This window comes from Saimiri boliviensis, chromosome 10, assembly GCF_048565385.1.
Source record: "Saimiri boliviensis isolate mSaiBol1 chromosome 10, mSaiBol1.pri, whole genome shotgun sequence".
In the NCBI taxonomy this organism is placed as follows: Eukaryota; Metazoa; Chordata; class Mammalia; order Primates; family Cebidae; genus Saimiri; species Saimiri boliviensis.
The window spans coordinates 14,871,084-14,886,596 of record NC_133458.1 but is presented as its reverse complement, the minus strand read 5'-3'; the positions used below and the strand labels follow the sequence as shown (position 1 = coordinate 14,886,596).

Below are 15,513 nucleotides of genomic sequence, written 5' to 3'. Positions count from 1 at the left end.
TACACAGGAGAGGGGATGATGGACAAAAGGAGGCATCTGAGAAATTAGAAAGAGGCAGATTCAAAGCACAGTAGAGTAGCCATTAACAGCAAGAATACCTTTTCTATGGAAGCTAGGGGGGAGGAGAGGGACAGTGGGCAGTTTCCAGACATGCCTGGCAGTTTAGGGCAGGAAGCTGAAGGACCCCCAGCCAGAAAGCCTCTATTTTTATCCTACGGCAGGGGTCTAGGTCTTCAGAATTACAGCTGAAGATAGTGAGGGATATGAAATAGGGCCAGAGAGGAAGATTTATGGAGGAAAAAAAGCAACTGACCCAAGACAGGTATGAAACCTGCTAGAGAATATTGAGAATAGCTTAAATCAAAGACCAAGGATACGTAGTGGTGAAATCCACATGGGATTGTGCTTTTAATTCCTGCTCAAAGTTAATCTGTTTCCAGGGATATTCTCTGAGGAAGATCTCACAAACTGGCCACTCGACTTTTCTTCTATTCATTAGTATTAAGTTGTCAGTTTTCTGGCTCTGTAAGGGTTCCTGGGAGATTGTCATGTGGCAGATAAAAAGCAGAAACCACATCTTGGCACTCTCGTGGAGCATCCTGAAACCTGGAGGTCTTTTCTCCTCTCTACTGCAATCTTCAACAAATTTTCCTTTCCCTCACATCACTCAACCCAGAGTTATTGAATGGCCTATATGTTGCTCCCTCTCTAAAAAGCTCTTTTTTCTCTCATCTTCCTGGTGACTCCCAATTCTTCCTTGAAGATCCAGCCTCAGCATTTAATCTGTGACATCCTCTCTGGTCTATCCAAGCCAAGTTGACTCAACCTCAATGTGGCTGTCTGCAGGCATGGTACGCACCATTATTATGGCATATGTCCTACTCTGTTACAATTATTCAGGACAAGGACTGAGAATTGAGGAAGTCAATGAACAGAAACTGTATTTTATTTATTTCTGTATTGTTGGTTTCTTGTGCAGTGCCTAACATACAGCAGGTGTTCAATATGCTTGCATTAGTCCATTCTCACATTATTATAAAGAACTACCTGACACTGGGTAATTTATAAATAAAAAAGATTTAATTGGCTCATGGTTCTGCAGGCTGTACAGGTTCTGGAGAGGCTGAGGAGACATGCAATCATGGCAAAAGGCCTAGGAAAAGCAGGTACATCTTACATGGCTGGGGCAGGAGGAAGAGAGAGCAAGGGGAGGTGCCACACACTTTTAAACAACCAGATCTTGTGAAAACTCATCAGCACGAGAACATCAAGAGGGACGTCTGCCCCCATGATGCAATCACCTCTCACCAGACCCCTTCTCCAACACTGGGGATTACAATTCGACATGAAATGTTTGCATTTAGACAAAAAGGCAAACTGTATCAATGCTGATCCAATGAATGAATATGAGAAAAACACTCTGATTTGGAGTTTCTCATCTGAAATGTTAGAATGAGGAAGGTAGGCAGAAGGGACTGCAGCTAAGCAGCGAGACAGGCGATTCAGGATAAGAATGTGCATTGGACCTTTCCCCGGGTCCCAGGAGACTTTTAATCTCTGCCTACTCTAAGGCTGGGAAGTGCCTCGGGCCCAGGATCTTAGTGAGTGGACAGACTCTGCACAAGCACTAAATTCCCTCACACGGCAGCCCTGGTCCTCCTTGGCATCCATACCTCTCGTTTATCCGAGGAGACCACAAGCTCTAGGAAGGACAGCTCCTCCCCGCAGGAGTCAATCTCCGTGAGGTCATAGAGAATGGAAGTCAGGGGTCCATATGACCACTGGATGTGCTTCCGCTTCTGCATCAGGTGCTGGAACATCTGAGAGACCATGGGGATGGGTTGGGGTCAACGTGTGAGAAAGTGGTCCAGAGGAACAACTGCATTGGACGGAGCCCGTTGCCCACCCCTTGAGACAGTCAGACGGTGGGGAATCAGCAAACCTCTGTATCTATAAGCTTCCCCTTTTTGTCATCTTTCCTGCTCTGAAACCCCAGCGAGCTCAGAAAGAAGAAAATAGGCAAACGAAGCTGGGGCTGTGGGTTACCATAGCACATGCATTAAGGTGAGGTTCTCAAATCCTCTTGAGTCGAGGAACTTGAGGCTGAAGATTTCAGTGATGGAAAAGGAAGCAAGGGACCACCATCCTTTGGGGAGCGTGGAGAAAAGGGATTTTAGAAAAAGGTGGGTCCTTCACCTCGGTTTCTCCCATGGCCAGCTGGGTAGGTTGAGGGTCATTAAAAAAATACCTCAGGGATGGGGAGTGTGTCTCACCACAGTGTTACCCTCCACTCCAGCCAGCTTGAAGGGGGTGAGACCCTGGTGATTGGGCACGAGGTCCAGGGGCTGCAGGTGGTCCCCATGTCCATCATAGGACAGCAGCAGGTTGTACATCTGGCAGGCAAAGGTTTTGTTGGGCTGAAGGATGAGGATGTGTAACACTGTGTTTCCTGGGGAGGATGCAGTGTATCATGTAGGCACTGGTCTAATGTCCCTAATGTCCCCATCCCCACCGGGGGGGTCTTCCTGAAGATCCCAGCCCCTCTCTTCACCCTGCCCCTGGCCCCCTGAAGCATCCCGGCTTCCCTCCCCATCCCAGCTCTTACCCAGGGAGTCCTGGGCCCGGATGTCGGCTCCATGTTCAATGAGCAGCCGCACGATCTCCTCGCTGTTCACACAGGCAGCAAAGGACAAAGGGTGCTCCCCTGGGGACACAGAGAGATCCATGGCAGGAGAGTGCAGGACGGAGGATGGGGTGGGCAGTCTCCTCCAAATAATGCCCTCCTCCTCTTCCCCCACATCTCAGCTCTGGGCTTGGGGGGACACTCTTCCAGCAGAATCAGAGGAAGGATCGTGGAGGGAATTGGCCTCTGGCTTAATTAAGCCCTAGAAGGGCTGCCCCTCCCAGCTGCCCAGCAGACAGAGCTGAAGGCAGGACCCTCCTGCCCTGGCCTCCCTCTGCCTTGCCCGCCTCTCCAGCTGCCCCTCCTCCAAGCCCAGCCCTGCTCTCACCAAAGTAGATGAGGTTGCGGGGACTATGGCGGAAGGCAGTGCCCGTGGCTCTGGCAGAGACACTGGCCCTGCGGATGAGCAGGGCTCGCACCAGGTTCACGTTCTGGTTCACAACAGCGATGTGCAGTGCAGTCTGACCTGGCCCAGAGACAGCCGTCATCAGGGGTCTGCCTCTGTCCCCAGTTCTCTCAGGGACACAGCATCCCCCACCATTCCTCTCAGTAGGTTCCTGACGGATCTTTGCATAGACTTCTGCCCTGGGCTTGGGAGGGTGGCCTGGGACTGACAGACAGCGGTTCGCTCCTCAGGCTGCCCTGCTCATTGTACCCACTCCTCAGCTATTGGGCACCAGCAGGGGATTGCTGCAAATATAGTCATTCTCATGTTGCTATGAGAGAAAGAAATTGAGACAGGTCCTGCAGGGACTGTGGGAGGATGGAGAGGAAATGCTAGAGGAAGCCACAGATCTCTAAAAGCCAAGACCAGGCCCTTCGCATTTCTCCCAACTCAACGGAGTCTGATCTCCTGACCCTCCATCACCCTGCCCCACCCCATCCTTCAGAGGCCAGTTTTAAGAGACAAAAGCACACCCTCCATCTCAAAAGTTTCTGCCTTGAATTACTGTGCGGCCTCCTTACCTGCAAAAGCCTCACATGTGGTGGGCTCAAAGACCAGCTCTGGGGCAGCCTCCATCAGCACCAAGGCCACCTCCAAGTTGTCATAGAGGGCTGCTATGTGCAGTGCCGTCTCCCCCAGGGCTCCTGGAGTGGAGTAAGACAGGAACGTCAGACAATTCCCAGGCTCCCTTGAGGAAGGGGCCTCAGGGTCCAGGGAGACCCTCCAAGGCCCCATTTCACAAGCTTAAAGTCCTGGGGAGGAGGGGTAGGTGCTTCTGCCCCCACCTCCATCCCATGAAATCCAGATCCCACCTCTTTGTCGAAGGTCACAGGTGCAGTCCAGTAGAAGTTGCCTAAGGACAGACAGGTCGTTTTCCTTAGCTGCTCGAAGCAGTGGAGACTCTAGAATCCTGGGGAAAGGTAAGCATGCATTTGGAAGAGACAGTCAGAGCAGAACAAGGCCAAGAGCAAAGGGGATCTGAGACATTCTCTAAGACCACGTGACACACACAGTGTGCAGTGACACTGGAAATCAGTGCCTACTGGACTCAAATGACCGAGGGTGGACTTGGGCAAGGCTCAACCCCGTGGCCTTCCTTGCAATTCACATCATGGTGATTCTCCTGCGAGGGTGGGCCTTGAAGCTCTGCTGGAGGGGAAGAGTTCATGGAAGGGCCTAGAACAGGAGGGAAGAGAACCTGTGGTCCGGAAAGAGTGGTCTGAGAGTCTCTGAGAAGAGGAGGACCCTAGGTGTGGCTGAGTTCACCTAACCTGAGTAACTGTCTCAGATCCTGGATAGTTGAAGCGTGGGACGGAGGACACTTCCCTCTGCGGTCCCCCTGCTCCCGGGACTGCTGGCCCTGCTGTCTCTAACCAACGGGAGTTTGGGGAAAAACAAAACAGAGAGGGAGGAGGAATGGACCGACTCTTAGATCTTTCTTAGACCTTTCGAAATTTGTGAAATTCGTGAGCCACTGAAGTTCTGACTACTCCCTCAAGCTTTGTTTGTTTGTCTGAGAGAGTCTTGCTCTGTCGCCCAGGCTGGAGTGCAGTGGTGCGATCTCTGCTCACTGCAGTCTCCGCCTGCCGGGTTCAAGTAATTCTCATGCCTCAGTCTACCGAGTAGCTGAGATTACAGGTGCACACCACCATACCTGGCTAATTTTTTGTATTTTTAGTAGAGACAGGCTTTTGCCAAGTTGGCCAGGCTGGTCTCAAACTCGTGAGCTCAGGCAATTCCCTCGCCTTGGCCTCCCAAAGTGCTGGGATTACACTGCACCCGGCCTCTTCAGGCTATTTAGATACAGGTCCCCGCAGAATGTGCAGAGTTGTGGGGTGAGGTAAGGGATATCTCTTTCTTCTGCATTATACCCTTAGATGCAAGGGTCTAAACAGTTTGTTTATTTGGGTGTCTCAAGGCAAAGCAGGTTAAGATATTCATTCTACAGGACCTCTGTTAATCTTTGTTTCTTCCATACCCAGATTTGAACCCAACGAGAGATAAAGCTGGAGCCTCTCCTACTAGACATATGCAAGTATTAGCCCCAATGGCAAACACAGGGTCTGGAGGGGAAGAACAGAAAGGACAGGCCAAGGAGTGGCTGCTCTGAGGTCCCCTACCTCCAAATTTCTCTCTTCCAATAGCCCCAGGAGCCAGGGTGAATACGTGTTTTTATTTAAAGAAGAAGCGTTTAATCTAAAGGTGGGGCCTGGTTTCCGTGTTCAGGCAGCGCCCCCAGGAGGGGCAGTTGTGAGGAGTCAGCTCCCTGCCCCATCTCACCCAGGAAATCAGTCCCAGGGAGCCCAGTGTTCCTGACCAGCCCAGAGTGGTCAGGGCTGGGATTGTAAATTCACCCCCATCCTGAGGCCACTGCACAAAGAAAATCCTTGCCTCCCTAGCCCTCTAGCCCCACTGCCTCTCTGCAGAGGGTCCAGGTTTGGGCTGGAAGCCCCCTTTCCCAGAGACCCAGGGGACCCACTCTAAAGCAGGAAGGTCAAAGATTCCACTTCAGCAATGGGGTAGGTGAGGTGAGGAAGCAGAGGGCTTGCCAGTATGAGGGCTCAGAGGCACTTGGGACCAGGCCCAATGCAAACTGCAAATGCTGGACCCCTTGTTCAAAATGAATAAAAACTTCAGGTTGGGCTCAGTGGCTCACACCTGTAATCCCAGCACTTTGGGAGGCTGAGATGGGCAGATCACTTGAGGTCGGGAGTTCAAGACCAGTCTGACTAACATGGAGAAACCCTGGCTCTACTCAAAAAAAAAAAAAAAAAAAAAAAACAAAGTTAGCCGGGCATGGTGGCACATGCCTGTAATCCCAGCTACTCAGAAAACTTGCTTGAACCCAGGAGATGGAGGTTTCAGTGAGCCGAGATCACATCATTGCACTCCAGACTAGGTAACTAGAGCGAAACTCTGTTTCAAAAAAAAAAAAAAAAAAAGGAAAGAAAAAGAAAATTTCAAGATAAGGACATCGAACCAAGCACAAGACTCGTCTGGAATACAGGGGAGCCCTTTGTGACGGCTAATGTCTGCTTACCAACCTCACTCCTCAAACAGCATTTTTTGGAAAAGGAAAAGGGATGAAGGGCAGGTCCAAAAAAAGGCTAAAGGCAAAAGGCAAGCCCCAGAACCCCTGGAGGCAGAGGCTGCCTGTGGGATTCGTCCCTGCCCCAGCTGCTCTTCCTGGGAATGGACCGTAGGGCTAAGCCATGAAATGATCTACCTGCAGGTGCGCTAGCCCTGGCCGCTCTGAGAGCTCTCCAGAAGCAGGCACGAGTCCCATTCAGTCTTTGCATCCTTGGGCTCAAGCACCCCTCTGCACAGAGTAGACTCCATAAAAGGCAGATGGACTGAACTCAGCACCCTCCAGTGCCACCTGAGCAGCCCTCCTCCGCTGGTCAGCACACAGGGATGCACCAAAGTTCTCCCCTTTCTCACACAATCCACTTTCATTCAAATGAATGTCGATTCCTCATCGTTCTTCCGCCACTCACAGGAGCGCGACTCTCCTCCAGCAGCCTGCTTTTACCCGCCCTCCCCGTCCCACACACCCTGGCTTCTTCCCTCTGGTCCTTTTTGGTCTGCTCACTCCCCTTGCTGTCATTCTGCCTTTGTCCTTAGGTCTACCCTCAAGATTTCCCTGTGTGGCCCAAAGCCACATCCTCCACCACCACTAAAAGGAGCCAGCTGGGATTCTGTAATTGGTGGTGGTGGTCGGGGTCGGGGGGTGGATGCTGGAAGGAAAGGGTGTGTCTGAGTGACTGGCACTGAATTCTAGGGTGTTCTATCCAGGAAGCAGACCCAGGTCTGTCAGAGGGTCTGAGGATTGTGGCGGGAGGGACATGGGTCCCGTGGGAAGCCTACCTCTTTTGCTGCAGCATGTGAAGCTTGTCCAGGTGCTGGTCCCAGTCTTGTTCTCTGACCAGAAAGGAAGGCAGAAGTTTCTGGAGTTGGCTCCGGGGCCCTTCTGACTTGGGTAGAAAACCTCCCATGTCTTCTTTTTGCAGGGACTGGCAGATTATAGAAATGTGGCAAAAGAAACAGGTCTAGGATGACAGCAGTTGAGCAAGAGATGGGGTCTGTTTGGAGCCGGGACAGGAGTTTATTTCCCGTGACTTGTGTATGCAGCATGCAGTGTGTGTGTGTGTGTGTGTGTGTGTGTGTGTGTGTGTGCACGCGCGCAGTATGTGGGTGGTGAGGTGTGTGTGTGCGCACCGTGCGTGTCTGTGGGTGTGTGTGGGTGCAGTGTGCAGTTGTGAGGTGCTGTGTGTGCATGCAGGTGCGCTGAGGAGACTGACCACCCTGCCTGGGGAGAAGTGCTTTTCCTGGAGGGGGAGGAGCTGTTTGCAGAGCTGAGCCCCAGGGCCACAGAACCACCCAGGAGAAGAAAAGGAGGAGGGGAAGGTTCCTAACTGTGGACTGGGACTGCTGAGACCCAAGAAGCTGAGGGGTGGGGCAGAGGAGTTTGGAAAAGGAAAAGGGATGGAAGGCAGGTCCACAAACAAGGTGGGCAGATCATTGGATGAGGGAGAGGAGGAAGTAAAACCTCCAGCTCAAGAGTCAGGCAGAGCCTGGTTCAAATCCTGACACCTACAGTTAGGTGAGCTTTCTGGGCCTCAGTTCCTAACCTGTGAAACTGGGGTAACAGCTGTGCTGTCTCACGGGAACATCTGGAAAGCATGTGTCACAAGCATGCAATCACTGCTGATCCCCCTTCCACAGGTGGGTTCAAGACACCGCCGGGCTGCTTCTCAGAGCTTCCCATTTATGTGTCTCGTGGTCATCTCCAGGGTTCCTGGCCCCCCGCCCCTTCCCAGACCAACTGCTCCCTGTGAGAAGTCCTCATGACCTTGACTGGCCAGCTTCCGGGAGTGTCTCTGAGCAGGTTCTCCTGTATCTGCAGATACAAGTAAGAGGAGTCCCTGGGGACCCCGAGTTTCTACAGAGGTTGAACAGCAGAAACTGAGCAAAGGTAGATGACAAAGAAATCGTGATTCTATGTTTGGGACTCTTCAGGAATGAAATACCAAGAGGAATGAGTAATGTTGCGTTATTTTATTAAGTAGTTCCTATCCACAGTTTCGCTCTCTGAGTGTTCAGTTACCTAAAGTCAGCCACAGTTGGAAAATGGGTGAGTACAGTACCATTTCGAGAGAGAGAAAGAGAACATTCACATAACCTTTATTACAGTATATTTGTCATAATTTTCAATTTTCTTTATTGTTGTTAAACGCTTTTTTTTTTCCAGACAATTTCACTTTTGTCACCTACACTGGAGTGCAGTGGCACAATCTTGGCTCACTGCAACCTCTCTGCCTCCCAGTTCAAACTATTCTCTTGCCTCTGCCTCCTGAGATTATAGATGCCTGCTACCACACCTGGCTAATTTTTGTATTTTTAGTAGAGACAGGGTTTCACCATGTTGGTCAGGCTGGTCTCGAACTCCTGACCTCAGGTGATCCACCTGCTTCAGCCTCCCAAAGTGCTGGGATTACAGACGTGAGCCACCACACCTGACCTAAACTCTTAACTGTGCCTAATTTGCAAATTATACTTCGTCACATGTATGTATGTATGTGTAGAAAGAAAGATAGTGTGTATATACAGGGTTTGGTCCTACCCACAGTTCCACAGTTCCTGACCTACACTGGAGGATGTTGGAATGTATCCCCTGAGGATAAGAGGGGACTGCTGTATATGATAGCTCGTGTTATATATGTTCTCATTGTTTTCAAAGATGTACATCAATATTATTGAATTGTATTCACTCAATAGACCTATAGGTAAATGGGAACAAGGAAGAATTCTCTGTGTGAGAATTTATGGATGTGCCTGCTCCAAGCCTCATGGTTAGTGGTGAGATTGGAACTAGTTTTGAAGGTGGGATCTCAGTTCCAAACCGCTCTCCAGACCTTGTTGCTTCTTAGGACCCTTTTGGCTATAAAGATGTGAGAGGCCAGTGTGAGGACACACTGGGGCCCTCCCTCTGGGGGTCTTGAGGAGTGGGGACTGCCCCCTTCTTTTGTTGTAAGTAGGAAAGATCTGCTCCAGAGATTGTCAGGACAGACAGAAACACCTTTAGAGAAGGACAAGAATTGAAAGGAAATTGAACAAGGAAAGTCAGAGGAGCCAATATCCATTGATGATTCAAAAAGGGGAAAATTTGGATCTTTTTCTTGTTAAAAGCCCAAAGGAAAAGTTAAAAAAAAAAACGTGGGAATTATGTTCTCACTGGGAGTGGGGAGGGCTCAACTTGCGGGACATTCTTCTGCCTCGCTGGGGGTGAGGGCCTTGTGGAGTGACTTCCAGTTTAAGGAGATGGAGGGAGCGATAAGGGTGAGGCGGGGGTTGTAGATGCTTTGATAAGCGAGGCAGGCCAGGAAAGGAGCACCTGCCAAGGAAGCTGCAACCCATAAAGCTGGTCCTGGGCACGGGGGCGGGGTAGGGGCTGGCAGGGGACGAGGCAGGGGAGGAGGCCAGCCCAGTCTGAGCTGCACAGAGCAGGTGTGCAGGGACTTGCCGCCAAGGGCGTTGTCTAGGGGTCTAGGGAAGAGAAAGGTGAGGCCCAATGCTCAGGCCCCCCATCCCTGGGTCTTCACCTTCTCACTCGCCCTTCTCTGCTTACCTTGTCCTCCCCAATGGGAAGGGCATGGACAAGTAGCCTGGGTGAGGACCAAGGTGTCCCCCTGCCGTCCAAGCTGGTAGACCAGAGATTTGGAGTCTCTCCTCGCCTTCTCTCCCTACTGTTTCTTCCTTTTGTGGTATTTGACCTCACCGTTCTATTTTTTCTTTTCTCGCCTTTCTTTTCATGCCTCTCTCAGCATGTTGCAGGTGAGTACGCTTGCAAACTCTCCAGCTTCCCTGCCACTGCTGTATGGTCAGTGATATCTCCAGGCAGCAGGAGAACTGGGTTGGGGGCACCAAACCACACCATCAGGTCCTAGAAACTTTCACACCAAAGCAGCCTGACCTCTTATTCTAACATAATAAAGAGGAGGGGGAAACTTAATACCTGGATTTTCATTTTTCAGAATTATACCCCCAAACCACGTGGCCATAGCCATCTAGGAAAAGGTTTCAAATACTGTACTTTAAAACCAATTGTGATTATTACTGGATGGTGGAATTATTAGCCTTTTTGGGGGTTGCATTTTTCTATATTTTATATTTTTGTAATAAGAAAAAAAATATTTAAGGGATTCCCTGTTTTCTGCAAGAATTTATCTCCTTCAACAACGGAGGGCCGGGTGGGTGGTGGTGGTGAGGAAATGGAAGTAATGTTCTTCAGTGCAACTCAGTTATTTCCACTCAAGGCTGCCCAGGAGGCAATTCTCACCCCAGCCACCCTCCCCATTCATTCCCACAGAGCTGGAGATGGATTCTCTTTTTCGCCAGAAAACCAAGAAGCTCCACCCCCAAAATAGCCAGGAGGGAGGAGATTAGTGATGGTTTTTTCCATTCAAGCATTATTCTTGGGATCTCAGGTCAATGGGTTGAAGGTAGGGGTGAACAGGGTCACCTGCATACTTGAATCTTTCCTCACTCACCTTCAAGTGACCTCCTGTACCACTCCCCAGTCCCTCGTCATCTGGCTTGGACCACGGGGAAGAAAGTCTGTAAGAGATGACGGTGTGTGTCGTATACAAGAGAGCTTCCACGTGGGCGCGTCTCCTAACACCAGTAACCTCTGTGGGAAAGCACCTCCTTGTGTATTTCCCTTTCTGAAATTCCCTCTTGCAGAAAGGGTGCCTGTCTCCACAGTGTCCTTGGAACTGCATGTGGTGTTTCATTCAGGTCTGGTATGCATGGATGAGCAGGAGCAGCGTGAACTGGTTATGAGAGTGCAGGAGTGACTAAACTCTCCTCTTACCCATCAGCATCCATCCTGCGTCTCACGGCCTGTGCTTCTGTTTCTGGTTTCTGAAAAAAGGCCTTCATTCTGTCTCCCTAGCTTACAACCTTCTATCCATCTCTGCCCAAGAAGCTGTTGGGGGTGACTACCCACAGCCAGTTGCTGCCAACAGACCTGTGCTCACCAGCCTCATAGGCAGGAGGTGCATCCAGGTCCTGAGGCAGGATTCTTCCACATCTGTTATTTGGGATTCTAGACTCCCTGCCACACTGTGGTTTCTCTGCAGACTCTTAACTCCTTCTGGCAAGCAATGGGATAAGAGATGAGCCGCCAACAACATTTTCTTTCTGTCCAAGAGTACAGAAAGGAGCCAGACGCGGTAGCTCATGCTTGTAATCCCAGCACTTTGGGAGGCTGAGGCAGGTGGATCAGCTAAGGTTGGGAGTTTGAGACCAGCCTGACCAACATGGAGAAACCCTGTCTCTACTAAAAATACAAAGTTAGCCCGGTATGGTGGCACACACCTGTAATCCCAGTTATTTGGAAGGCTGAGGGAGGATAATTGCTTGAACCTGGGAGACAGAGGTTGCAGTGAGCCGAGATTGCCGCAATCCACTCCATCCTAGGCTATAAAGTGAGACTCTGTCTCAAAAAAAAAAAAAAAAGAGTACAGAAAGGTATAAAATGAGAGAAGAGGGTGTTTCAGCCTGGTGGTACAAGAGGGCAAAGGCTAGAAAAGGGAGAAAACCAGGGGAGGATGAAGAGAGGGTAGGAATGGGTTCTACTGGGTGCAGGCACGCTGCTCTTTGTCTCTCTCTGTTCACTCTCTTCATCTGTCTCTCTTCTCAGTGTCTCTGTCTCTCACTTTGTCTCCACCCTTCAGTTTCTTTGTCTCTTTGTCTCTCTTTCTCTGTCTGTCTCTGCCTGTCTCTGTCTCTCTCTGTTTCTGTGTCTCTCTCACACACACAGAGCCTGTGCCCTTGCCCACCCTCGCCCTGTGCTCCTCCCCATCTTTATTTTCTGGCAGACCCATGCTTCGTGTAGAGCAGCATGTTCACGCCCATGACTTGAGAATCCTGGCTGGTGCATCTGTTCTGAACCTCATCGTATGCAAACTACTCTTCTGAAAGAAAGGCTGCGTGGAATAGTGGGAAAATATCGTATTTTAAAGTAAAAGTTAATCGAGAGTCCTTTTCTGCCCCTTAATATTTGGGTGATTTGGGGTGAGTCATTTCTTCGGTGAGCCTTAGTTTCCTCATGCATGTAATAGGTATGGCAACACTATGATTTTTCAGTCCTCGTTGCTACGTGGATCTAATGGATGTGAATGTACATTCCAAATTCTTAGGTCATTTCTGTTGCTAAATACAGGATGACCCACTGTGGTCGTCTTGGAAGACTCTGCCATCCCTGCAGGCTGTGCTCCATTCTCATGCCTGGCAATGGAATGCTCTAGTGAGCCGGAATGAAGGTCAGGCCCATGGTTGTGATGTCACAGAACATGTGAAGTCAGGGGTCCCATGGAAGGGAAGGGGAGAAAACTGCCCTGGAAAGGGGTCAGGGCCAGGACAGGAATGGGGCAGGAGGTGCGGGGAGCCTGCTGGGCACTGGGAGGAGGGGGCGGCCAAAGGCAGTGGGTTGGCAGGTCCATGCCTCCCCTGGCCCCCCAGCTCTGCAGGGCAGCATTCCTGGTTGCCATCTTGCTGCTGCCGCAGGTGAAGCCTCTGAAGGGGAGCCCAGGCCCCAAAGACAGGAGCCAGACAGAGAAAACAACCTTTGCAGGTAGGTAGAAAAAAAAGACGAGCAAGTCTGGAGGCTCAGGGTCAGGTCTGTGTGAGGCCGGGCCCAGGTCACTGATGAGGCTGGGGTGACACCTGACCTGGGTCTGGGTTATGGAAGGAAACTCCAGCCCTGATTGTTATCGTGTGAAATAATAGTGTCAGGGCACACCATCGGCCAGCTGAACTCAAACACAACTTCTGTGTGTGTAAGCATGGTGCATTTGACTGTCTTTTGTCATGCTTCAAGGTGATCCCTGAGAAGCATGTGTGTGTGTGTGTGTGTGTGTGTGTGTGTGTGTGTGTGTGTGTGTTTGAGCTGCGGCTGTGGTTGAACACAGATCAGAAAAAACCTCTAGAAAGAGCATCCACTGTCTGGTCAAGGTCAAGGATATGGGCAATTGGGCCTGTAGCCCTAGGCTTTCCTATTCTAACTTCTCCTCTATGGTTCGGGCCAGGGTCAGGGCTCAGTCCTCATCCTTTTCCTCTATTCCAGAGCAGAATCAAGAAGAGTTCGAAGAGCACTTCGTGGCCTCCTCAGTGGGGGAGATGTGGCAGGCGGTGGACATGGCCCAGCAAGAAGACGAGACATCCAAGACAGCAGCTGTTCACCACCACTCTTTTCACCTCGGCTTCTGTTTCAGTCTGGCCAGCGTCATGGTTTTCTTGGGAGGGCCATTGAGGCTGCCAGTGAGATAGCCTGTTTCCTGGATATCTACCTCTGCTTCACGCTCACTCACTGACCCTCTCCCCGCATAGGCTCCAGCTCACAACTCCCAGAGGAGATGCAGGCATGGCTCTCTGCCTCTCATCGCCGTCACTGTACCTCAGGGTTCAGCAGCAGAGACACCAGTTGCCAGCAGTGCCAACTGACTGCATCTCCAGGTTCAGAGTTTCATCTCCCGGGACCAGAGACAGCAGACCCACGTCCTCCTCTCCCACAGCTCCCCTGCTTTTGTTCAGGACAGCAGATTAGTGGGAGGAGGCAATGACAATCAAAGAGCAATAAAATCCTGAGAAAATTGGGAGCCACTTTCCGATACTTAATCTCAGCCCTTCTTGTCTCTAACTACACTGCTGTACTGTCCAGTCTTTGGTCCACTGGGCGGAAACGCACCAGGTCACCAACTGTTGATTCTTTCCTTTTCTTGTGTCCATGAGATATTTTTGACATTTCTCCCTCTTCTCTGTTCTGACTTCGGAGGATTTTTTCCCGCATGGTTTCTGACTTCTAGGCATAGAACATAGCAGGAACAAGTCATTAAGAGACAAGCAGAAGCCAAGTGCCAGCTTTTATTTTTGGAACAGAAGCGGAAAGGAGATGTTGCTCTGATTCTGTGGATGTGACCAGGGTGGTGTCGGTCAATATTTCTGTGCTGTGGCATCTTTGGTAGCTGGGTTACCAGAGTTGGCAGCGGCTGGAGGGGTTCAAGAAGGCACCAGGTGGACAGCGGAAATGTCTAGCAAAGGCAGGGGTGCTGCTCAGGGGCCCATGGACTCGGAGCTGCGGAGGGCTGTGAGCGTCGTGAGAGTCCTGGGGGCTGGGCTCCCTACACATCACCTGAGCAGGAAGAGAGGTCATTGAAGGAGGAGGGTCCACAGGCCAACACTGACCTGGTGACAAGGGGTAACCAGGGACAGCAGACAAAGAGGGGAACAGGGGATCAACATCTCCAAGGGCCACATGGAGCATCTGAAATGTATAGGCCATTTAACCTCGTGACAGGAGTCCAGGAGGGCCTGGGCTGTATGATGACGCCATTTACCAGTGACCGGGAGGCGGGGTCGAGCGCAGGAGCTCTGGAGGGACGTGTGATCTAAGCATGTTGAAGACCTCGTGCCTGAGTCTGTTGAGGGGGCACAGGGTGCTTAAGGAGGTGATATCAAGTGGGCGCCACACTTAAGGTGAGGCGTCTGAAGAGGAATGTGGCACACAGTCAGCTTGTTGCGGGTTCTTTTTTTTCTTGAGACTGGGTCTCGCTCGCTCTGTCACCCAACCTAAAGTGCAGTGGCATGATCTTAGCTCACTAAAACCTCCACTTCCCAGGTTCAAGCGATTCTTGTGCCTCAGCCTCCTGAGTGGCTGGGATTACAGGTGTCCGCCACCATAACCGGCTAATTTTTGTATTTTTAGTAGAGATGGGGGTTTCACCATGCTGACCAGGCTGCTTTTGAACTCCTGACCTCAAGTGATCCACCCGCCTTGGCCTCCTGAAGTGCCAGGATTACAGGTGTGAGCCACTGTGCCTGGTCACTGGCTCATTTTTAAGGCATCTGTATTTTGGAAGCATGAGAGAAAAAAAGTTGGTCTCCTCTCCTGAAGGAACCTGGGAATAGAGATTTTTCTACATTTCAAGTTGTGGGGGTGCTGAATTTGGCAGAAGAAGCTGTAGTCATCTGGGTGGTGATTCCAAGGAGTAGGGAGGGATGAGAAAGGTTGACAGTGAGGATGTCTGCGGCAGAGGGTCTAGGGTATTTGGGGGAGGGGTGTCTGAGGAGGGGAGTTCCATGAGCTTCAGGAATGAGGTGTTTATCTGACATAAAGCAAGTTGTGGTGGGAGGTGGCCTCCACCTACCTGGGCATAGCTTTGGAAGAAGATCTGCTGGGGGGTGAGGTCCAGGCTGGGCAGGATGGTCTCCCCATGGTGCCATAACAGCCTCTTGTTGTATGCCTGGGAAGAGGTGGGGTGGAGAGGGGCCCTCAGGCTCCAGACCTGTGGCCATTTGAAAGTCCCTCCACACAGTAGCCGAA

The 15,513-nt window shown here is 51.0% G+C and overlaps 2 protein-coding genes across 3 annotated transcripts in view; one reads left to right on the top strand and one right to left on the bottom strand.

The window, feature by feature from the left end:
• The window catches only part of TRPV5 (transient receptor potential cation channel subfamily V member 5), a 40,235-nt gene that overhangs the window by 24,368 nt on the left and 354 nt on the right, over positions 1-15,513 (bottom strand). The window contains exons 2-10 of one of the 2 annotated variants that reach the window (XM_003929796.4): positions 15,338-15,433; positions 10,679-10,745; positions 6,996-7,141; positions 3,941-4,038; positions 3,650-3,772; positions 3,012-3,149; positions 2,606-2,704; positions 2,274-2,449; positions 1,674-1,820 (exon numbers count right to left, since the gene is read on the bottom strand). In XM_003929796.4, coding sequence (XP_003929845.3) covers positions 1,674-1,820; positions 2,274-2,449; positions 2,606-2,704; positions 3,012-3,149; positions 3,650-3,772; positions 3,941-4,038; positions 6,996-7,141; positions 10,679-10,745; positions 15,338-15,405 — 1,062 coding nt within the window. In that variant the 5' untranslated portion in view covers positions 15,406-15,433. Of the gene's footprint in view, positions 1-1,673; positions 1,821-2,273; positions 2,450-2,605; positions 2,705-3,011; positions 3,150-3,649; positions 3,773-3,940; positions 4,039-6,995; positions 7,142-10,678; positions 10,746-15,337; positions 15,434-15,513 lie in introns of those variants that run through there. The other variant, XM_074378980.1, reaches the window with a different exon arrangement.
• On the top strand, positions 12,495-13,460 carry LLCFC1 (LLLL and CFNLAS motif containing 1). The gene is made up of 2 exons (XM_003929797.4): positions 12,495-12,765; positions 13,258-13,460. The coding sequence occupies exons 1-2, from the start codon at positions 12,504-12,506 to the stop codon at positions 13,458-13,460; spliced, it is 465 nt and encodes a 154-aa protein (XP_003929846.4). The 5' UTR covers positions 12,495-12,503.